The sequence below is a fragment of the Dermacentor andersoni genome, chromosome 3 (genome assembly GCF_023375885.2).
Source record: "Dermacentor andersoni chromosome 3, qqDerAnde1_hic_scaffold, whole genome shotgun sequence".
Classification (NCBI taxonomy): domain Eukaryota; kingdom Metazoa; phylum Arthropoda; class Arachnida; order Ixodida; family Ixodidae; genus Dermacentor; species Dermacentor andersoni.
Genome location: NC_092816.1, coordinates 11,880,387 through 11,905,467, shown reverse-complemented (window position 1 = coordinate 11,905,467; position 25,081 = coordinate 11,880,387). Strand labels below are relative to the sequence as shown.

The 25,081-nt window shown below is 45.0% G+C and overlaps 1 protein-coding gene across 1 annotated transcript in view; it reads right to left on the bottom strand.

Annotated features, from left to right (window-relative positions):
• Nucleotides 1-7,155: 7,155 nt before the first annotated feature.
• Nucleotides 7,156-25,081, bottom strand: part of LOC126520919 (uncharacterized) — a 37,403-nt gene continuing 19,477 nt past the window's right edge. The window contains exons 4-5 of the mRNA XM_050169744.2: nucleotides 14,399-14,513; nucleotides 7,156-11,057 (exon numbers count right to left, since the gene is read on the bottom strand). Coding sequence (XP_050025701.1) covers nucleotides 10,503-11,057; nucleotides 14,399-14,513 — 670 coding nt within the window. The 3' untranslated portion in view covers nucleotides 7,156-10,502. The remainder of the gene's footprint in view (nucleotides 11,058-14,398; nucleotides 14,514-25,081) is intronic.

The following is a 25,081-nucleotide window of genomic DNA, read 5'->3' as shown; positions in this document are numbered from 1 at the left end:
GTATCAGAAATGTTGGCAGCACTGCCAGTGTTTAAAGAAGAGAAGTGCAATTATTGTTTGGGGACAACATGGATGGGCCCCAAAGGGTGCAACCTTTTTTTGAGTGCATACGTATAGAGTTTAGATTTTGCATATGCAAAGTTAGAGGATGTAAACCAGCTAGATTACAAAAGAATCCCAAGGGAGTACAAAAGAATGCCAGCTGGGCATGGCTAGCTTACAAAATAATTCCAAAGGAGTACAAAAGAATGCAAGCCAGATTGGTGTTTTTTTGTATGCAAAGGGTCCTTTGAGTACCCAAACCTGTTCATGTACACAAAATCGAAAACTCCCTTAAATGCAGGCAGTTCTGAATCTACTCCAGTGCACAATTCAATGTTCCATTTCCATGTTGCATTGCGTTTGCAATAGCAATTTATTTTGTAATTTATTTTGCACAAGAGTGAGTCTGCACTCGTTGGCATGCTAGGGAAAGCAGATAGGCAAGAACTCTTGTCCATGAGCGCATGCAAGGGTTCACATAGGACTCAACACTTAGTAACTGGCTACATACAGAGCGATTATGTGTCACACTTTTATGTACCCTATTTGCATGTAAATAATGCAAGGTGGGACTTCTGTCTCCCAGAAAAAGAAAATATATATCATATTGCCACATCCATAACAGTTGGCTGTGTTGTGGTTTGCCGCTTCTGCGGAATCTGAGGACGATGAAGTGGACTGGATGCCAACGACGATGAAGAGACACTCTCAGTGAAGGTGTCAGATGGAAATTGCATGCTTCCATTAGATTAAACTCAATAGTTCTTGCTATATATGTAGTAGTAAGACTATATTATGATCATCACATGAAGTGATGCTGCAAAGAAATGGGAAACGATGCATAAAAGCGTATTCCTGCAGGACCCTTTCTTCATTGTTACTGCAAACTGCCATCACAATATACAGTGAAAAGATGAGTATGCATAATTTACTCATTGTCACTGCTGGCGTGTTTGTCATCATCAGCCAGAATGGCCAAGGTGGCCTCTATGCCACCAAGGTGTTTGGATAGGCAGCACTTTAGAAATGCCCATGACACAACTGAACACGGCCTTTCATGTGCTGTGCGGTGGTCCACTGTGTGACTTCGAGGACTTCAAAGCCCCAGAGAGAGACAGAGAGGACAAAAGCATTATAATTTCATGTCATGAACTCGAATAATGTGAAACGCATTCCGAGGCCAGAAATATTGAAAAAAAAAAAAAAAACTTGCATTGGTGGTGGTGGTGGTGGTGGTGAATTGTAGCAACAGGCGGGTTTAGCCTGGCGAACAAGGCCGGCAATTGCTCCGCCCGAGCGTCTCGCACAATACCGCTGAAGGGTTTCACCATATGTCCATCAAACCAGTCTCTCTTAAGAATTCGATGAGGAGACATGAAGTTTCTTTGCGGGCTATAACTGATCCCTCGGGAAATATAAGGTGTTGCAGGCGCGCATGCGGAAGGTCCTTGTTTTGCAGATTTTTCAGGAGAGTGTCTCTTTCATCTTGGAATTGCTGGCAGGACCACAAAAAGTGCTCAATGTCTCCTGTCTCATTGCATGCCGTACAGTTCGGAGAATCGATTCGCCCCGTTTTAAATAACCAGGCCGGTGTATTAGCAGATCCTGTCCTTATTCGATATAGAAGTGTGGCTTCCTCTCGGTGCAATCTCTTGGTTACGCAGGGCATATGCGGTGGAACCCAAAGCGACGCAAAGTGATTTCGAATGTCAGATTTTTGCACTTGATTACCCTTTGGAGCCTTGATTTTGGGAGGATGATAGAGCGCTGCGTATGCAAGCGCATCAGCTTTTTCGTTTCCCGAGATATCAATGTGGGAAGGAATCCACTGAAACTTTACTGTGAAGCCTTTGTTGTTGAGTTCTTTCAAGATGACTAGTGATTTGCGTGGGAACTTGAGGGATGGCAAACCACGGTATATTTGTTGTAATGCGGCCTTTGAGTCTGTAAGGACAACCACATTCTGCGGAGGCAAAGTCTTTAATTTGCGCAGAGCAGAAGCTATTGCTACGCCTTCCACAACTGTCGACGAGGCTATACAGTCCAGACGGCCAGACCACGTATATCTTAGAGAGGGAATATAGAATGCAGCTGCACAGCGGTCTTCGTGTGCCTTAACAGAGCCATCTGTGTATACTTGTAGGCGATTCGGGTAAATCGTGTTCAGGTGTTCCAGGACTAATGACTTGGCTTCTGCAGATGGAATGCAGCTCTTTGATTGCAATCGTGGTACACTTAAGTTGCATGTGATGTCCTCGAATGTCCAGGGTGGTTCTATCTTTTCCCTCTGTCTCGAGCAGCGCAATCCTAATACGCGAAGCGTGTTCAATGCTGCATAAAAATGTGAGTGCGGCCTGATACCTATACGTCGTAAGAGGGCTCTACCGGGCGTAGACTCACTCAATCGTAGGAGCTGGATCATCAGAGCCTGGGAAACCTGAAGTCGTAGAGGGCGTGACTCAGCTTCGTAGAGCACTTTCTTGTTTGACGCTGTCTGAGGGACTCCAAGGCAAAGTCGGGTACCTTTTCTGTGGATGGCTTCTAAGCGCTCGTATTGGCTGTCTGAGGGTGACATCAGAGGTAGCTGATACAGGATTCGACTGGTAACCAACGCTGTATGTAGCCGTAGCATCGACGTTGGGTGGTTGCCCCAGTGTATGCCAGCGACTCGCTTGAGCACATGTAGCCTGGGTGACGATGACGCCACAACGTGGTCAACACCGCGGCGCCAGAGTAGCCTGTGGTCTAAGGTAACGGCCAGAAATAGGACGTTGGTGACTTGTCGAATTTGGTATCCGTCCAAATTCAGCGTCAAGCGTGTAGATTTTCTTTTCACTCCAGGAAATAGTACGAATGATGATTTCTCTACTGATAGTGATAATCCAATCGCTGCCAAGTGGCCCTGAATGGCTTTTACTGCTCCCTGGGCTATTCGTGCGAGGCGGCGATGCTGGTAGCCGGAGACCCATATGCAGATATCATCGGCATATATAGATATCTTCACTGGTGTTCGATGGTTTAGAACTCTTGGGAGGCTACTCATGGCAATGTTAAATAGTAGGGGAGATAAAACACTCCCCTGTGGCACACCGCGAAATATACGTATTTCATCTCTCAAAGTGTCGCCAAGACGAACTCTGATGCGACGATCATTGAGGAACGTATGTATGAAGTGCAAGAGATGACCCGTGACGCCTATAACTTGCAACTGGCTGATGATGGCTTTTTGAGACACGCAGTCGTAAGCCTTAGAAACATCCATGAAAACAGCAAGTGTCGACAGGCCATCCGCACTGTAATGTTCTATGTGGCTTAGCAGGTCCAGCACATTGTCTTGAGCGCTTAGACGCTGCCGAAACCCAGTCATGCACGATGGTAGTTTTCGACCCTGCTCGACATACCAAGTGAGTCTTGTGCACACCATCTTCTCCATTAGCTTCGCTGCACACGAGGTCAGTGATACCGGTCTGTATGAGTCCAGAGCTGCAGGATTCTTTCCAGGCTTCAGAACCGGTACCACCCATGCTACCTTCCATAAATGTGGGATAGCCCCACTGGCCCAGACTTGGTTAAAAAATGCCAGCAAATCACGCCGTCTCTCAACCGGTAGGTTAGTCAGCATCTGATTACTGATAAGGTCAGGTCCCACCGCACAGCGACGTCGGAGGCTGCTCATAGCTAGTTCCAGCTCTCTGAGTGTGAAAGGAGCATCCATTAGAGACGACGATAGCGGCGGGGCCAGGTTGGTTTTGCCGGCTGACCTTCCGGAAGAGTATATTTCAGCGAAGGCATTCGCAAGACAAGCGAGTGTCTTGCCTAGCTTCAATGCTAGGGCTTCAAATGGCTTGTTTGGTCGAAAGTTTCCAGCAAGGTTATTAACGACCCACCATATCCGTGGAACTGGCGTGAAGACGGATAGGCTTGCACAAAATGATGCCCATTGATCTCTTCTTAGTTTCCTTGTATAACGTCGAATTACTGCGTTAATCCTGTTATATATAGTCTTCATTGGTGGGTCGCCCTTCGTCCTCATCAGCCTCCGTTCCGCTCTTCTACGGGCAGCGCATAGATTTTTGAGCTTTAGATCCGGAGCGGGGAAGTGGTCGGGTAGCTTCAGCTCAGCGGTAGCCAATCTCTTGCTACGTAGCATGTCCGCGAACAGGTCTCCAGATGATTCGCTTAGGCCGTCCCTGTATGTATCCCAATGCGTCACAGGACAGGATCTTCGGCCGTTGGTTCTATATCCAGCAATGTTAACGAAGACAGGAAAATGATCACTGCCCATTCTATCTTTACTAGTCGTTGACGATGCGAGGATGTCCGTTGAATGTAACGTCAAGTCAATGACACTGTAAGAGGCCGGTGGCCGAAAAAACGTTGGCTGTTTGTCATTTGCCACGCAGAGTCCCTCGGTGTTTAAAGCACTAACAATTTGCTTTCCACGTGCATCAGTCGCCTTGTCGCCCCAGAGAGTATGGTGCGCGTTGAAGTCGCCACATATAATCCTAGGAGCTGGACAGCGGCTGCAGAGGTCTCTTATAATTTCTCCCATCGAGACCTTCAGGCGAGAGCTCACATACACGGAGGCCACGCTGAGGCTTCGGTTTCCCAGCCGCACTTGTACAGCAGTGACTTCCAAAGCACTGCTGCAAAGGTCTTGAACTGGTAGAACGTAATGTGGTATTTCACGTCTCACATATAGCATGGCGCTTCCGTTTGGAAATGTCGGAATACTTTGGTTTCCATGTGCGACATAACCAGCAATTGATCTGGAACTTGGAAGACCAGCCTCGGACAGGGCCAATATTGGCACAGGCATGTTGCGTAAGAAAAGCGACAGTTCAGGTAAATGGCACGCAAGACCCGCACAGTTCCATTGCATAATAAGTAGCACCTGCGGACGAGATGGTGAACATTGTGTCCTGACCGCATCCATATTGCTAGGTGCTTTAAAAAGAGGCAGAGCTGAGAATCACTGACTCGAGAGCCAGGACTACTTCGAGCATTTCCTTCATCGAGCTCGCCGGCATCTTCTCTATGTGTGATCGCAAGGCCTTGAAGAGAGCACGTAGCACTTGCTGGCATTCCTCCTGTGGTGTGTTTTCATCGCAACGCGATTGGGGTCGCTGCAGTACAGACACAAAACTTCGCTGTTCCGGTTGTTCAGCAGTCTTCTCGTCTACGGGGCCTCTGTTCATTGATTTGACTGTTTTAGCCGGTCCGCTGCGTGATGGCACCACTGTGTCCTGGATTCCTGGAGAAGGCTTCAGGCTTGGAAAATCAGTCTCACTCTTTGAGCTCCATTTCATTTCGTCTGACTCTCTGTGATTTTGTCTTTTTCTTCGTCGTATTTTTCTCATCGTTTCCTGTTGGCCCCAAGATAAACGCTTTCTTACGCTTTATTGCCGCTGCCCGCGTAGGACACTTGCTATAACAAGCTGGATGACCACCACTACAGTTTGCACATAGAAAGTTCTCTGCACGCGCATGTTTTGAAATCATGCGGTCCTCCACATCTCTTACACCGCTGCTCACCACGGCAGTACTTGGCCACATGTCCATAGCGCTGACACTTGAAGCACCGAGGTGGTGTCTCAACGTAGTCAATGGTCTCGTGTCTTGTGAAGCCCAAGTTGATCTTCTCTGGACGGTCTGTATTTGGAGCGAACGTAAGAACCACGGAGCTGGTTCGCCTGGATTCCCAATCGGTTTCGGAAATTTGGACGCGTCGCGTGACTCTCCTTGCATGGTAAACTCCTTGTGGTTTTAGGTATAGCAACAGTTCCTCGTCAATGTACCACTTCGGTACTCCTCTAATAATGCACGTGTTTTGCAGGTACGAATTGGGCACTCGTGCTGAGATTGCAGTCCCTGAAATTGACTTGCAGCTGAGAAGGGAATTCACATGCTCTTCTGTCTGTACATCTAGAAGCAGGGCTCCTTGAGCAGTAAATCGGCTCCTAACTGGCGATGCGCCAAGAATTTTTTCAATTTCCGTAGACAGAACAATGGGATTTACTTTTTTCAGGTCGGCTCCTTCTGTGGCAGGCGTAACAATCACTGGGATTCCGACGGTCCTCTTCTTGCGGTGACGCACAAGCCTGAAGCCTTCATCGTCCAGATCTGTGATGTCAGCTATGTCACGATCGTCAATAAGCGTAGACTCGTCGTCTGTTTCTGTAGCCTTGTATCGCTTACAGTCACGGTTGCTCTCAGGGTGAGTCGGTGGCCTCTGGCCCGGTGTCAGGTCAGGCGTAGTCATGACGGAGCTCTCGCCGCTACCAGATCGGGCTCTTCTGCAGGCTCCTATCGAAGCGACGGGAGGCGAAGGCCCCCCCGGCCTCCGGTAGGGAAGGTACCTTGGCGAGTCGTCCGACGTCTTCGACAAATCTATTTGACAAAACGCCGAAAAAATTCGAAAACACTAGGGAGCGAGACAGCAGTGCGACTGTGTCGAACCAAACTTCTTCTTCTCAAAAAAACTTGCATTCTATTCGTGCAAATATGGTAATTACATGTACCAGGCATACTGATCAGCCTTTTCTGTTCGTGTTTCAGTTTATGCTCAGGGTACATAAGTGTTTCTGTATGCAGGTGTACATACACGCTAATAAAAATTTGCACACTGCGAGGCTCATCTTGTTTGCAAACAATAATCGTAATCTGTGTTGCGTGTCTTTATTTTTTAATGCTGCATGCCTGGTATTTTCAGTTCTTTAGTAAAAAACTCAATGCCACTAACGGCTTGCGCAGTATCAGCGTGACACAGCATTCGTGACAACAAACTGACGAGCGCAGAGTTATCAAGAAAGGAAACGCAAAGAAAGCAGTCGATGATTTATGTTTGGGAACAAGATATGCCCCTAAGGGTGTAATCTCTTCTTTAGTGTACGTTTTATTACACCGTTTAGAACATGCCTTTCTCATAGAATTCAGGGTAAAAAAATTATTCCCTTTAGAGTTTATCTTGTATATCCGTCTTGCACACATTTTGGTCCTTTTCGTAACCCTGTGTGCCCAGTACATTTCACTCTTATGTGCATGTCAGCGTGCTGTAGCATTTCTGCAGCAGGAAAGCAACGAGTGCAGTGAGCTAAATCAAGCAAGTGCACAAAAGGTTGATTACGATTTTTATTGTGGGACAAGCGGGGTTCATTGTCATGTCCAAAGGGAAGGTTGAGGAAAGAAATCCTAGCTGCTATAGAGAAAAAAAGCTTCAAGCGCACAAGTTCTAACCTTAAGCTTCAAAAAAAGGACGGCAAACAGTCTAATGAAGGATTTGAGACTGGACACACTTCAAAAAAGGCAGCAGGCAGTTCCTTAGAAGCCTTCTTTACAAGAAAAACACACACACACACACACACAAAAAAAAAAACACACAGGCCAGACTGTCCGCTGTGAATGATAATTATGGAGAAAAGTTAATGGCAATGCCTCATCCTATGTTACTTACAACAGCATCAAAGTTCCTAAAATATAGAAGAATTGTTCCTTGTTTGCAGCTACTTCAGCATTGTCGAGGAACTCAGAGAGGGAAAAGTGAATAGCCTCACAAACTTTTCAATTGACACCGAGGATTTATTCTATTTTGTACCTCATTGTAAACTGTTGTGCTGTGCGTGACACAATAAAAAAGAATCATGAATTCACATTCCAAAACGTCACAGGGGTGACCAGTGACAACTTCATTGCTGTACTTGAGTTTTACATCAAGTCAACAGCCATCAGTTTCAATAGGCAGTACTATGTGCATATAAAGGCATATGTATCGGGTCTTCAGCTGTAGTTTTGTGTTTAGCACCTGTCTCTTGTGCCCCTTGTATTTGTCCTTGTCTTTCCGCACTATGTCTTTTACTTCTTAGTTATGTCTTCTGTGCATTTCCTGACAGATAGGTAAGAAAGGAAACACACACAGTCCTGATGATGATCATTGTGAAAAAAATTACCCTAAGGTGTGTAAAATGTTAGTGCTCACTCGAAGAAAAAATATGCACCCTTTGGAGCTCACCATGTCCCCAGACAATATTTGTAATCTGTCTTGCGTGCACTTCTTCTCTAGTGCTGCACACCCATAACTTTGTCAGGAATGCTGTGTAATGCAGGGCAGAGCTTGCTGCCCTGCATGCTGCTGTCAAATATCTCCTGCAAGAGACAACTCCGAAATGGGTCATTTTTTGCGACTCTAAGGCAGCACTTCAGAGTCTGCATTTTGCCATATATCGTAGGAGTCATGAGCAGCTGACACACGAAATAAAAGAAGATCGCTATCAAGCTATTGCTAAAGGGCATGAAATTATATTCCAGTGGCTACCTGGACATACCGGTATTGCTGGTAATGACCTCATTGACGAAGCTGCCGGTCTGTTCATCTGGATGCCTGATCAGTTCCAATGCCCTTATCAAGAACCAATGCTGCAAGGCAGCTTCATATTGTGGCTAAAGCTATGACCCACAAATACTGGTCTTCTCCCAATGTCCTGAAGTGTCATTTTCATAGGCTGGATCTATCCTTAAAGCTACAAGTGCCATCAAAAATTTCCCGCTCTGAGGCGACAGTATTGTGCCACCTCTGGCTCCGGGTGGCATTTACGAAGGCCTACTCGTTCCGCATTGGAATGGGGGATACGCCCATGTGCGACTCTAGCAAAACCACAGAAACGATTGAACACATCCTATGTATATGTCCCCAATACGACGTCGAGCGTAAAGTTCTCCAGACAGCACTGAACCAGCTGGACTCTAGACCATTTTCCGTAATGAAGATCCTTGGACCCTGGTCATTCGCATCTATGGCAAAGAAGGCCACGAAAGCTCTCCTGAAATACCTCAAGTGAACAAGTCTTGGGAACAGACTGTAGACTCGGTGCGAACCTTCCACTGTGTGCGAAACTGTGCTCTCTCTCTCCTCTCTTTCTCTTCATCCCCATGCCCCCTTCGCCCAGTGCAGGATAGCAAATCGGACGTGCATCTGGTTAACCTCCCTGCCTTTCCTGTCTTCTATTTCTCTCTCTCAGTAATGCTGATACATGCATTCCGTTCATGACTTTTAAGTACCAGGAGCATGGAGTTAAAGAAAAAAATTCACACAACATAAATGATTATTGCGTAGGGACAAGATAAGTCCAGACAGAAATGTAGCGAGTGTAGAGTGTTAAATAATGGAAGTGTAGGCAAGATTGAGGATTTTCATTAGGGGACAAAAGAAGCCCAAGAGAGTAAAATTCTTTGTGTGTGTGCAGCACCAGGTGCATCTGCATGAGTGACTTCCTCATTGCTTTATTATTAATTTCCTTGAAATGGAGCATATCACCACTTCAGGCATACACAACTGTGCATACACGCCAAGAGAGTGCATCGAGAGCAGAAGTACTGATGAAAACAACGGTACTCAAAACATATCGCATACATATTAAAAGACTTTCTATTTAACATGTGGTGGAGGTTTGAATATGCATGAATTGAATTGCTTTAGTAAAATGAGTTGGAAAGCAGACAGCTGTGTTTTCTCAAGGTGTCAGGATGTCACCGTGTGGTGGGTTCATTACATTCACTGTTGTTCCAATGTTTAACAGCAGGCGTAATATTTAAGTGGCTGGATAGGTTCTTTTTGAGTGTGAAAGATATGAAATAGTTGATGTTCTCATACCTAACATTCCTGCAGAAAGTTCTCACATGAAGTCCACATTCTGTAAACTTGCGAAAACTCACTGAAGAATTGAAAATTTTTATCTGTTCTGTAGCTTTATGCCTTTCGTGATTCTGAACATGCAAGAAATGTATTGAATGCAAGTTTTCAGTAGACGTAAATAATTGCACCCGAAAGGTATATGCTGTATCTGATAAGTTCCCCTATGTGTGCCCATCTTTATATACACATAAAATGAATGAATGTAAATGAAGATCATATAAAAGGAGAGAGAGAGAGAATTGGGGTGGGGTGGGAGGACAATAAAGTGCATTTATTTAACAACAAACGCATAGTGGCTCATAGTATCAGCGCTTACATGAACCTCTCTTCAATGCACGTTATTACATGCATACATGCATACACTTTGATAAATATAGGCATAGGAAGTACTACTGAGAACTTACATCATAAGTGTGCGTAACGTGTGCTACAACAACTAAATATTGTTATTCAAAAATAAGTTCTACATGATGTGTTTTTACATGGCATTGGCAATTGGAAGCAATCATTACTGCAAACATTTCAATTGCCTTTCATATTGCTCACTTCTTAAATTATACAAACATACTAATGGCTATGCCGTTCATCATCTTACAATGTTACCAGACCATTTCTCAGTGCAGCAGCAGCTTGTCCTTCTTATAAGCAGCATGAGGAGCACTCAAATAACATATTATGTGATGCTTCAATTACTCTTGATGAAAAGTGTCCTAAAAGTCCATTCATTTTGTGAATACAGTAAAACTACAGTTACAAATTGGCTTTAGGAGGTTCACATGATGATCTGTGACAAAATGGAGGCTGCATTTTCAACAGCCACTTGGGACATGGGAAGGTCATCAATATCTGGCACGTCTGTAACTGTCTTCATCACGGTTCTTCTGTACTTGCTTGAGGAGTCATTCACAGCTTTGTGTGACTGAAGCAAGTGCTGCCGCAGTTTTATTTGGCTCACTGCTCCTTTGGAGCACAGTGGACAGAAGAACTTGAATTCCTTGGTGTGCTGTGTGATAACATGGTTCTTGAGATTGTGTGGTATGCTGAATGCCTTGCTGCAGTGTGGGCACACATGTGGTTTCTCGCCTGTGTGTGAGCGAATGTGCAGAGCCAGAACACTCTGCGAGGTGAAACTGCGGCTGCAGTAGGTGCAAGTAAGCCGCTCAGCATCTGCATGCCGGTTTAGTCTGTGTGCAGCCAAGCTGCTCTGGTACTTGAACCGAATCCGGCAGACGTCACAGCTGTGCCGCCATGTGTGGTCTCCACTCTTCCACTGGCTCGATGACTTTGCTTCCTTGCTGTGCCGAAACCTCCGATGAATTGAAAGCCCCTGAAAAAGTGGTCAGTATGAACCTGAGGCACTAGATGCTACATTCCACATACGGCACTGAGCTACTGGACGAAAAGAGGAAATTTTCATCCACACAAAAGCAGCCCGAAGCTAAAAAAAAAAAAAAAAAAAAAAAAACCTAATGTGGTGGATTCCTAAGAAAGCTTTGCAGTCGAAGAAAAAAAACTGTCCAGGTTTGAGGATCGAACTGGGACCAACGCTTTACGGGGAAGTCACTCTAGCATCATAGCCAACCAGAACGCTAGCAGATTGCAGTGCAAGGCCAAATTGGCCAGAAATCCACAAGCTGAAGGAATCCCCAGTTCTTTGGGAATTTTTCTGAAGATTCCCAATATTTCACAAAAAGAAAAAGTGTCATCTGCCTGAGCCTAGAATGAAGCATCAGGGTTCGTACATGTTTGGCGCAGCATATGTGGAGTAACACGGCAGCATCGGGTTGTGGTAAGACTATGCCTGTGCTACAGAAAACTTTTGAACTTACACGAGAAAAAGGAAAGCTAGAGGAGCAAATACTTCTGACTATAGAGCATTGCACAGCCCCTTTAAATGAGTGTAGATCAACTACAGTTACCCGCCGTGGTTGCTCAGTGGCTATGGTGTTGAGCTACTGAGCACGAGGTCGCGGGATCGAATCCCGGCCACGGCGGCCGCATTTCGATGGGGGCGAAATGCGAAAACACCTGTGTGCTTAGATTTAGGTGCACGTTAAAGAACCCCAGGCGGTCAAATTTCCGGAGTCCTCCACTACGGCGTGCCTCATAATCAGAAACTGGTTTTGGCACGTAAAAACCCCATACTTTTTTATCAACTACAGTTACAAAAAAGATGCAGTTTTGCCTATAAAGTGAAGCAGTGATGCGATGCTTGATACAATATCATGTGCGGTAGATCTCACACTATATCTTGCAGAATTGGTTGGTGTAAACACCTGCAGGTGGGTGTGAATATTTTCTCAAGAAGAAGACTCAATGACAACCCATATAATTCTGCCCGATTCTCGGATATTCCCCCATATATTGGGTATGCGAGATAATTAGAGAGAAACCAATCAATCATTTCTAGTTGGAGTCGCGTTTGTTTGCAGAAGTGGTGCTTCCAGGTGTTGAAGAAGTGGAAAGACTCGGCTTTTCTCCCTCCTGTTACTTAACGTGTTTTCTGCTTTTCATCGCTGCCTTCATTTAAATTGCTTCACCTCAGTGCTAGTTTATGGATAAGTGCTTACAGGGCGCCAGTAACTCAAAGCATTTGATAATCTCAGTAGCTGGCAGGTGTGACCGTGCTTTCCAGCTGTGGCATCGGCGAAATGGAGTGAAATACCCTAGACAATAAATCTGAGGGGTTATTAGTTTGAATCCTTGCTGTGCACGCTGTTGAATTTTTCAAATTTATAAACTAGAAAAGTACTTTGGGATTCCTGCAACGAGCACCGGTAGAGATCGGAACAGCTGGGAGAGTGAGCCTATAGCAGCTATTGCTACAAAATGTGGCAGCAAACCTGATGGTTAACAACATGTGCTTTTTAAGTGAGCACTAAAGTACATAGATCAACACAACCAGAATGATGAAACAAGCACAAATGTTCATCCTAGTCCTTTTCTTGTAGTCATGCTGTTCCTTGCACTTCTGCTATGTCGTCAGGGGTGGATCCAGCGTGGCATCAAGGTAAAGTACAGGGTAGGGTGGGAGCTTGTCAAAAAAGCATAAAGGACAAGGGAGGGACCACGAGGTTATGAGGGAGGGGCACTCACTGCACACTAAATTTTGTTGGTGCAGAAATACCAGCATGTTTCTAGATAAGGGAGAAGGGGGGGGGTCTCTGGATTGCCAGCAGTTGCATAGCTATTACAGGGTTTTTACAGGTTTCAGAGGCAAAAATTCAAAGACTTTCAAGGCCCTGTCAAATCTTTTTCAAGGATGTAGAATGGCTTCCCATGTAGCAATTTCTTACTATAACAATCAAACAAAGTTATATACAAAATGTCTAGACTTCATTACTTCAAGTTCCTAATGAGGCATGAAAAAAAACAGCATAAACACGGGAGGTGAACCAGCACAAAGTGCTGGTGTTTCTCGCTCACTGCAGGATTTTCCAGTATCGTGCAAGTTGCTGTACGAAGCGTGCGTGCGTTTGCATTGGCATTACATTTTTGTACAGTCAAATCACTCCTACAATTATTAAAGTTCCAAGAAAAATCTATAGTTATACCTGATGACTTATAACCTTGTTGCACAAAAAAATGCGAGGAGACATCCATAGAAACATTTTAATTACAAGGTGCAGAAATACCAACACGTCTCTAGATAGGGGAGGGGGGGTCTCTGGATCTGCCAGCAGTTGCGTACCTATTACAGGGTTTTTACAGGTTTCAGAGGCGAAAATTCAAAGACTTTCAAGGTCCTGTCAAACCTTTTTCAAGGATGTAGAATGGCTTCCCATGTTGAACAGTTGAACCCACTCATAGCGTTATCAGTTTTAACGATACTCGGATGTAACAATGCGCAGCCCTGGCACCGAGAACATTTGTGTGTGTTCTACTTGGCTACCTAATTTCTGTGCCTACAGGAGAAGAAACATAAAATCCTGAGAAATAATAATAATAATAATAATAATAATAATAATAATAATAATAATAATAATAATAATAATAATAATAATAATAAAAGTGAGCTGTTACACTTGCCTTTGTGCCAAGCATATCGCATGGCACGAATTAGTACATCATCAACATCGTGCGCCTCCTCCCCCCACTATGTCTCCCTTCCACCCTCTCCAAACACAAGTTGACTGCCTCGATGGAGCTGACGTCGAAGGAGTGGAAGGGAGACGGGACGGAGGCATGCGAGGGTGCAACTAGAATGAAGGGGTGCTGCACGAAGGTGGGGGCAGAGAAGTTTTATGGTATGCAGGCAAATGCAGCAGCCGGGATTTTTTTATTCTTTCTTTTTTTTTTTTTGCAAAGATTCTGCATTCTTTTTTCCTTTAGTATATATAGTTACAACCAGTACTGTTCCAAGTGGCTTAAACTGTGCAATTGTTTCTAGAGTGGGATGCATGCTGGCTCCATGCTGATCCTCCATAGGAATGGGGTCACATAACCAATATTAGATCACATTACTCAAGGAAATCAAGGGTTTTCAAGGCAAATAAAGAATTCCAGGACCTTTAAAGGGCCTTCAAAACATACTCAAGGGTTTTCAATGGTTTTAAGGACCTGTGTGCACCTTGCATAGCGCCAAGAGATTATGAAAAGATGCTCTTTATAGGTGACCATAAACTGCTACTGTGAGAGCTCAACCTCAGTGTAATGAGTCACCACTACCTGTGAGAACTTGAACCGCTGCTTGCACAGTTCACACTGGAAAGGCAGGCTTGCTTCGTGGCTTTGGCTGTGATGGTCCAATGCAGCCTTAGTTTCATAGAAGTTCTCGCACATGCTGCACACGAAAAACAAGCAGTGAAACGACACCATGTTCTAAACAGATAACTGCCCTGCATTGTGTTAGCTTTAACGCCTGAAAAACAGGGCACAAACCGAGAAAAAGAAATACTGGTTCGGTTTGGGTTCAAGGTGCTTCAATTTTGTTCTGGTTAAGTTTTGGTTTGGAGAAATAAAAATTTATAATGGTTGATAATTTACAGCAAACTGTTTTAGTGCAGCTTATTTTATCCTGTTTCATGGCGATATGCTGCCTAACAATATCAGCTGGTCTGCATGGCACATTAGCAAGTTTCACCAAGAGAAGACAGAAATTTAAGAACGAACTACACAGACACAGGGGAATTTTTATGTACTTATCTTAAGCAAGATCCTCCCTAAAGACCACTCGGTGGTGCTGACCTGTCCTGAAGGCAGCCTTCACCTACCATTGACCATTTCTGGCAGCAGTGGCAGTAGTGCAACACGCACCAGCTTATGCACTCCTTTTTGCTTGCACAGGTTAGTTGCGACAGAATCTGCCTTTTTTTCTTTTATCCTGTTACTGTCGCTGCTGCCCATAAGCTATTTCTTTTTATGCGGCTTATAGTGCGTGAAAAAGACAAAGACGAAAGGGAGACGTGACACACACAGGCGCTAACTTGCAAGTTATTGTTGCAAAGATTGTTGCAAGTTAGCACCTGTGTGTGTCATGTCTCCCTTTCGTCCTTGTCTTTTTCACGCGCTATAAGCCTCACTTTGTGCTACTATCCTATCCCTGTATAGCATGATCTTCTAGTGTTTCTTATATTATTTGGAGCAGCCCAATATGTTTACTTGTGCTGAGCTCGCAAAAAGAATTGAGCTGGAATTGAGGCTTTTTAATGACTCCTATCAAATGACTGATCGAATTGTGGACAAGTTCATGGCTAAAATGAAGACTTCTGGGGTTGATGTGTTCAAGCTAAAGATTCATGCCGACAGCCTAGAGTCCAGTTTGAAATTCTTGAATGACCGTGTAGAGACGCTGCACAGAGAAAAAGCCATGGCTTGTGGCAAGAAACAAAGCCCTCAAATTTAAAAACAGTTCGCTTCCTCACAATGTCCCTGAGCTTGAGCAGTATTCATGCATAAATAATACTGGTGTCACAAGTGCACTTTTGATAGTGATCGGGGCAATCCAGATTAAGCTCAATCCGGATCCATGTACTGCTACACAGTCGCTGTCGCATCATGATCGCAATCCAATGATTGCGACGTCATCAGGCTGACATCTGCGCCCTCTCACACAGTATTCTGAAAAACAAAAAGTGAAGGCAGCTCAATAAAAAAAAACCTCTTTATCAGCAATAGTACCTAAGCTGTAAAATTGAAATATTTTCCAAATTGAACCATATTTTTCAAATCTACATTTGTAGTCGAGGTGTTATGCAGTTCTGAGAGATGCAGATCATCAGCAGATGGTAATAACTATATATGGATCGTTAAACTGTGCAGAAGTGACCAGTGTTGATCACGATCAAGAAACCCAATCCAGATGGGCCCCGATTGCAATCAGAGGTCTATGTGCGGCATCTGTATAACATAGAGATCAGAGGCATCCCTTGTACTCAAGGTGAAGATTGCATGGTTTTCATAGAGACAATTGACAGTATAATTGGATTCCCCATAACGTCTTTTGATATAGATGTTGTTCATCATGTATCTACCAAAGATAAGGGCAACAAGAACATAACTGCTTGATTTTGCTCTCAAGCTAAGACGAATGAGTTCATCAGCAAGGCAAGAAAGGCAAGGCTCTGCCTAAGCACCCATCGAAATGTCTGACAGCAACAGACCAGTATTGGCTGTGATGGTCCTTGTTACTAACTTGTAACTTGTTACTAATGTGGGGTCATTGCCCTGTTTCAGAATCGGAACGACAAGGGCTTCTTTCCATGCAGTAGGGAGGTACTCCGCAGACCATATAGCATTAAAAAGTGTTAGCAGAGTAATTTGAGTATCACTGGGGAGGTGTTTAATCATGTCGTACATGATCCTGTCTGGTACAGGTGCAGAGCTCTGACATGCAGTCAGGGAGGTTCTCAACTCGGCAATGTTAAAAGGCACGTTAAAGGGTTCATTCTGTCTGCATTTGCTGTCGATAGCCTTGCGTTCTAGGAAAGCCTTGGAATAATGATCAGAACTGGAATTGCACTGGAAGCGTTTGCCAAGGACGTCAGCTTGGTCTTCAAAGCGGTTCGCTTCATGGTTCACTAGGGGCAACGGATGCATTTCTTGTCCGTTTAGCCTTTTCAGCCCATCCCATACTTTAGCTTCTTGAGTATACAAATTTATACTTGAGAGAAACCTCTGCCAGCTTGCCTTCTTTGCCTGTCGTAGCGTCCTTCTTCCCTGTGATTTAACCTGTTTGAATTCTATTAGATTTTCGGCTGTAGGACTTTCACGTAGTTTGCTCCAAGCTTTATTTTGTCTCTTCCGTGCCTTTCAACAATCGTCATTCCACCAGGGGACCTGTCTTTTGGATGATGAAGTGCCTCTTGTTTGAGGAATAAACTTTTCAGAGACGTCAATGATAAAAGCGGCGAAGTATGAAACAGCATGATCTATAGTAAAATTATCTATAAAATCCGTAATATGTGGGTGGATTCCCTAAAACATTCCCAGTTAGCTGAGGCCAGTTTCCAGCGAGGGAAGTGTGGAGGGAAGCCATGCTTGTTTATGAAGTTCAGTGTTACTGGGAAGTGATCACTTCCAAATGGATTTTTAATTACACACCATTTTAAATCAGGGAAGATAGTAGCGGAGCCGATCGCCAGGTCTATTGATGAGTATGAGTTTGATGTGGATTATAATACGTTGGCTGTTTCTTATTAAAGAGGTACGCACTGGAGGTTAAAAGGAAATTTTCAATGAGTCGACCCCTCGCATCGCATCGTGAGTCTCCCCACATCGTGTTATGAGCGTTAAAATCTCCCACGAGTATGTAAGGCTCGGGAAGCTGATCAATGAGATTACAAAAGACTGTCTTTTCAATATGATGGCTCGGGGGTATATAAATGGTACATACAGTGACCAACTTATTAACCATTTGAGGGTCAATGACGTAAATATACGGCGCCGCGAACAAGTTCGAAAATGGTCAATGCCGTATATTTATGGCACCGTCTGTACGTTTAAAAAGTGCGCTCATTTCTTGACTTTTTCTTTTCTGTGATGTGCTGCCGCTCTGTGGGAATACAGGGAATTTTTTTCGCACACCTCCATCTCTTGGTTTTCGTTGCATGGTTTGTTTTAATGCTAGTTTGCTCCCACGCGTCTATATAGTACCGCACGCGCGTGCGGGTGGCGGTTCGGGTTTTGTTATCGCGGGCGGTTTCGGCTTCTTGCGCTTGCAAAACTGATGGCTAACTCGTTACTGATGGCTCAAAGGGCGACCGCCTCTTTCTCGCTCATTCAGTGCTCACAGGGGTGCGCATAGGAAGGATGCCGCCGTGCATGCGTTTCCGCTGCTTTTTTTTTTGTTTGACACTCGCGAAAACTAATTGCCTCTGGTTGGCGATAAGATGAAGATTAGCGAAAGTTTGTCACACGTTTTGCTTTTTTGACGGGCACACAACCACACAAATTTATTGAGTGCGCGCCCCTACGCAGTTCGATTACACTATGGATGTACATATTAGATATCGGTGTAAGAGCACGAAGCATTGGGTCTTGCGAAATATTCTCGTGTGGGCATTTTCAAGGCCTTGAACTATGTGTATAAAAATTCATCAAATTTTTAATTCTTATAAGTCTATTTCCTTTTTTATTGTTGTTATTCATGAATGAAGAGTACATATATACCAACGCAAAATATTTTTTCTCACTTTACGGTCACCCTAGAAAAATTGCGGCGAATTTTTTCCGAAATAAGTCCCTAAGAAGAATTGAAATCTGCAATAAAAAAAAATCAACCCCGGGCGGTCGCATATGTCGAAAAAAATCGACCCTCAAAGGGTTAAAAAGAGTGGCCTGAACTGACACTGCTTCAAGGGGTGTCTGAAGGGTGACGTGTTGGCAAGCTACCGCCTTGTCGGCTACTACTGCTACACCTCCAGAGGCATTATTAGCCTTGTCATGGTCTTTCCGGAAGATGGTGTAGTTTCGAAGAAATTTGTGTTGGTATTTTTGAGATGTGTCTCTTGGAACACATAGCAACTTGGGATTGTGTTTGTGTGGTAGTTCTCTAATGTCGTCGAGGTTATGTAGAAGTCCTCGTACATTCCAGTGTAGTATTTGTGTTTTTATTATGATAAATGTGTTTGGTGCTGTGTGTTTAAGAGTGAGATTAGTTCACGGGCCCTTTGGAGGCGTCATGACGCGGGTTTTGTCTTTTTTCAACTGATCGAAGGAGGCTCACCGCTCCTTTGGCACTGGTGGCACCATCTGGCTGGTCGTTGTGTCCATCGCCTCTTGCGAGGCACTGGACACACGCTCCTCTGAGCACATTGTTTGACAGGCCTCGGTACGTTCGACGAGACCTTTGAGGCCACCTGCCCGGAGGTGGATGGCCCCTTCTGCAGGGGTGGCGGAGCAGCGCTAGCTGCAACCGCCATGGGGGCAGATGGCGTAACTGCAGACTCGCTGCTTGTGGGTCGGACAGCCACCGGTAGCCGATGTGTCGCTGCCCCCTGACGCGTCACATCGGCAAAAACGTTCTTGGGCAGGTATGAAACCTGCCTGCGTGCCTCTTTGAAACTTATGTTCTTTTTTATTTTAATTGTCACAATTTCCTTTTCTTTTTTCCAGGATGGGCACGACCGCAAGTACGCGGTGTTCTCCCTATCACAGTTTACACAGTGGAGAGTGTTCTCGTAAGATTCGGAGGTGTGTTCATGGGCACTGCATTTCGCACAAGTTTGGTGGCCCCGGCAGCTCTGCGAACTGTGGCCAAAACGCTGGCATTTGAAACATCGGAGGGGATCTGGCACGTATGGCCTAACACGGAGCTTAATGTACCTGGCCTCGATTGACTCGGGCAGGACACTTGAACCAAAGGTGATTATTAGATGCATGGTTTGGATTTCTTTGCCATCCCGCCTCATCTTAATTCTTCTGCCATTGATCGCATTTTGCTCACTGAAGCCCTCCAGGAGTTCCACTTCAGTTAGCTCCAACAGATCATCATTTGAAACTATGCCACGGGTGGTATTAGGTATTTATAGTACGGTGCGGGTGTACAATTACTTGGGTTTCTCCAAATGAGACTAGTTTCGGCAGTTTCTCGTATTGCTTCTGATCGTGGAGCTCCAGGAGGAGATCACCGCTTGCCATCCTCGTCGCCATATAACCGGGACCAAAAACATCAGTCAAAGACTTTAATACAAGGAGCGGTGAAATGGTGTGCACTGGTTTGTAGTGTTTTTCCGAGTGAACTACATGAAAACGTGGGAAGCTGTGGACTTGGCATCCAAAAAACTGAAAGACATCTTCGGTGTGCCCTCGTTTCTGAGGGCGATCAGGGAGTTTAGGAAAAGCATTTTCCATAAGTGTTGATGGGGTCTTCGGCAGCAATGCCAACCACCCACCATGGAGCCCAACAGGGGGACGTGACAAAGGTTCCTTCAAGGGAAGCCTTGCCTATGCCAGCCGTACATCGCTGCTATAACCAAATACAACATAACCAAGATTGGCTAGCCACACAAGGTTAACCCTTGCCGCCAGGAAACTAGGAAGTGATAAAAAGTGAAGAGAAGACACGAAAGATGAAAAAGGCGAGAGAGAAAGACGAAGATCGGAGAGGAAAAGGCGACTGCCGATTTGCCCCAGGTGGGTCAGTCTGGAGGTGCCGTCTACGTGAAGCAGAGGCCAAAGAGGTGTGCTGCCTCCGCCGAGGGGCCTCAACAGTCCGAACACCTGGCATCGGCTCAACCCCCAGGATCTGCCTTTCCCCAGACACGGCTAAGTCGCGCACGGCTGCACGTGGGAGGGTCCAACCCTCGTGTGCTCGGGTACGTGGTGTCGGAAAGGTATTGGTACATTACAACACAGCCCTGTCATTTACTGTACTTGTGCAATTTTAATAAAAGTAGAGAGGAAAGTAACGTTAAAGGGGTCCTAGACCACCCTTCAGGCTTGGTGAAGAAACAGTCTGTGTATAGCATCTCAGCTATGTTTTGGGGACATCTCAGCCAAGTTTTGCAGTCGTGCGCAGTGTGTGGATCTTGCAAGCGGAGTGTGAAGTCAGCTTTCTCTCAAATGCTCTTTTTTCGACAGAAGCCTGCTCCACCCTTCTGGATGCTTTATTTCGTAATATAGCAGATTCCCATATGTGGCTGCTACCCACTGTGGTTGCTCAGTGGCTAGGTTGTTGGGCTGCTTAGCACGAGGTCGTGGGATCGAATCCCGGCCGCGGTGGCCGCATTTCGATGGGGGCGAAATGCGAAGACACCTGTGTACTTAGATTTAGGTGGACGTTAAAGAACCCCAGGTGGTCGAAATTTCCGGAGTCCTACACTACGGTGTGCCTCATAATCAGAAAGTGGTTTTGGCACGTTAAACCCCATAATTTAATTTCTTTAATGTGTGGCTGCTACTGGCCTATGGCTGACACCAATCAAGAAGGGTGTCTGAGTGAGTGCACTTCTTCCTGCTGTTAATGTGTGTATTTATAGATGAACATTAATAAATATGCTGAAGTAAGCAAAAATCTGCTTTTTGAATAATTAGGTACTTCCGGAAGAAGGCGACTCACGCTTGGCTACGGCCACCCACATAGGAATTAAATTTTGGCCACCCTGCTTATCATTGTTGTAGCTGGTGGGTATCACTAATTTTGACTAGTTTTGAACGCTCAACTAGCCTCGAATTACGCAATACTTAAGGTCAGACTACACATACAGTTGCCAGTGTGTGCCCACTCCTAGTGCTCCTGGCTAGATGCCTTGGGAGACGTTGCTTCATATTGAGCTGTTGATAGCCTTCAAGATGCCCAAGTTCGATGTGGCTACTATTCGTAGGTTAAGCTGGTATAGGACAAAGCCGATCCGCACGACGTTGCACGGTCAGACTGGAGCATATGGGCGCGAGCACACACTCAAGCCATGTCGAGCACAAAGAAAATGCTGCGCACACGCACTACAGTTGCCTGTAGCTGCGGTCTGCTATGTAGTCTAGATATCGCGGCTGCAGCAGTGTGTCATGATGAGTCCACTGGTTGAGCGCACTGCGGCTCTCTGAGGACAACCGCATTTGACTTACGGTTGGCGCGTCGTACGTGTCAAATAGGAAGTAGTGGCATCTACGTGAAAACACAAAATCAAATTTGAACAGCGTGCCATGGTGAAGTTCAGTAGGAGGAGCGTTGTGGGCACGCCCCACTCCGCCGTACCCTTCGCAGTGCAAGGTACTCGAGTGGAAACACCACGAAGGGCATATTTCATTGCCAATAACTCCACTTCGGCTGTACGCACTGAAGTACTTTTTGTGGCAAAGTATTTCTGAAATAGCCTATTTTAACTTCAAGCGCATTTTTCCACTTCGATAAAAAGTGGTGCAGGACCCCTTTAAAGTAATCTATTACTTTTTACTAACTGTTTCAATTACTTTCATACGGTGGTAATCGGTAACTGTAATCAATTACATTTATGAAATTAATCCAAAATCAAGAAAGAAATAAAACGAAGGTCGCCGACCAACAGAAGTGCTAAAAATGAATAAATCTAAAAGACGTTTCAGCTTCGCTGTTGGTGTCGGTGTCCTTCGTTTTATTTCTTCAATGCTTCATCCCGACCAGACGGGCTTCCGTCGAACCCTCGATTTCATTTCAAAATCAAGAAAGGGGCTGACAGATGGAATAGCACACTGTGGTATAAAGGTTATAAACAGGAATAAGGTGCCACAGAAAGGCTGGCCAACGTTTCGATAGGACCTATCTTCGTCAAAGGCGGCCTCGTCATCCTCGGCATGTTAGTTTTAAAGGTTTAGTGCAGTGACGTCACGTGCGGTTGTTGTTGGTGGCGGCTGGTTGTAAAGGGAGAGACTTCAAAGAAAATGAGCGCTGTCACCTGACGTCTGTGAACGTGGTTCCCAAGACGAGGGGACAAGAGCGGGAGAGTGGGAAGGTGGGGAGAAAAGAAAAGAAAGAAAAGGAGAGAAAAAAAGAAAGAAACCCTATCAAGCAGGAACCACTCAAACAGTGACCTTCAAAAAGCCTACGCCGCTGCAACCAAACTTGACCGAGCCGAGGTCCTCAAGCCCCGCCCGAGGATAACAAGAACAACGCCTCTTCTTCCTACTGAATTCTCATGCACTCCCAAACGTGAACAACATCCTCAGTAAATAATACCCAATTCTCACCAGCAACCTGAAACTTAAAATTTTTTTCCGACCCGCCCAGAGTAACCTACAGACGCAACAGTAATTTTAAAGACATTCTTGTGCATGCCAAACTAAGGACAAAGACAAAGTTGGGAACCGGTCCCTGTGGCCGCCCCAGGTGCTCTACATGCAAGCATATTCAAACAACTACCACAGTAAAAAGTACAGCGTCGAATTACTCACACAAGGTAACTTTGGGTTTCATCTGCACATCAAGCAATGTAGTCTACTGTCTAGAATGTGCCACTTGTAGCAAACAATACACAAGTGAGACTGGACAACAAATTCATACAAGACTCAATGGTCACCACGCGGATACAAAACACAACTTACCTAAAGCAGTAGCCAGCCATTTCAATGAACATGGTCATATATTCGACAAAGCAAGGTTCTATATACTATAAACAAATTTTTGTTCACCTCGCAAAAGGAAATATACGGAATCATACCTCATGCACAAGTTTAATTTCCTACACCCGATGGGAATCAATTTGGCATGTGGCAACTTGGAATCTTTCCAGTGGCGTAGCTAGGTGGTCTTGCACCCGGGGCCCATAGGTCTTCTGTCACCCCCCCCCCCCCCCACCCGGGTGTAGTCGAGGAAGGCGAGGATGTCGACAATTTCCGGGTTTCATAACCACTACAGCCACCTTGGATACCGTGCACGTCCCACGGGTCCCCCTCTCCTTCGCTTTCTTTCCCAGAGATCGCGAATGCAGCATGTATACACGCTGTTTTTTCTGCGCCAAATAACACAGGGTGCTGCACTGACAACTTGCGATAAGCGCATGTGCACATCTTCTGTCAGACTGTAAGGCTTGGCAGCCAATACAAATGCGGCATCGTGGAAAACGTGGCTCACGTCACAGGTAACAAAAAATATCTTTATAAAGTTATAATTACCAATTTTAGCGGCAATATTGCATTTGCAAAATTGAAGCCCGACATTGATATCTTGCCCTACAACAACTTCACAAAAATCGTCGTAGGTACTATGGCGGGCAGTATTTTGGCTGTGGGCAGCCCTGAACGAACACGAAAATTAAATTGTGTGTCAGTGACGCTGATCTCCCCACCCTATTAGAAAATGGCACCTGCCTCCCTGCGGCGCGGGCGCCAATGCTATTACAATTGCGAGTTCTTTTTATTCTGATCAATAAAGCCTTGTTTTTATTTGCTGCTATACGGACAAACGTGATTACACGAGCTGCGGTACCACCTCAAGGTTGGGGAGAGAATAGAGCACGCTTCGCGTCGATTCTTGGCGCCACCATAAAAAAATAAAAAATAATAATAATAAAAAAGGCCGTGATGAAGCCCGTGCCAACGAAAGCTTGCACTACAGTTGGTCTGCACTCGCAATGGAGATGATTGAGGGATCAACGTCACTGGTCCACTATTTAATATTTCTGTCGCTGCTGCCATACTGGGCGCCCCCCGCAGTGCCAAAGTACTGTAGGCTGTAGCACCCAAAACGATTTTGTTTAAGAAGTTTTTCTTGAGTTAATAATATGACTTTGAGTCCTCGATTGTCGAATTGAAGTGCTTCCTCTATAAGTACTAATTAAAGGATTATTCAGGATATGGTTATAACTTATCTGCCATATTTTTCACGCTACCGAGTTCCTAGTAATCACAAAGACACATAACGTCATAGAATATCGGGAAATATTATTACAAAATTAATCTCTTTTTTAATAAAATTCCGTGTAGCTGACACAGACACTGCACTTGTGACATGAAGTCACACAGCAACAAAATGATAAAGAAACGGTTAGCTAGGACTAAGAGAAATATCTTTTATTGGACAACGCGAAACTGATAAAGAACGAATACAACGATTCAAAATTGATAAATAGAACATAGTATACATATTGTCGATGCACAAACCATGGTGGGACATCGAGCCTTTTTGCACTAAAGTAATGACCGGTAAGGACACATTTCCTTCAGAAGTTCTTTTTCCGACACTTCGCTTCTGCAAACTCATTAGAGTAGTAAAGATTATATATTTTTTACATGTTCTTTTTCTATGGTCAGTATCGCCATGTTTGACAGCATTTCATCACTCATGGTGGAGCGCAGAGATGTCTTCATCAGCTTTAACTTGGAAAAGTTCCTTTCGCATAATGCAACTGACACGCAGATCGTGAGGAACAAGTGAAAGATAACAGTAAGTAAGAAGTTCCATTTGGCGATAAATTCCAGGAACTCCAGGCACCGAGT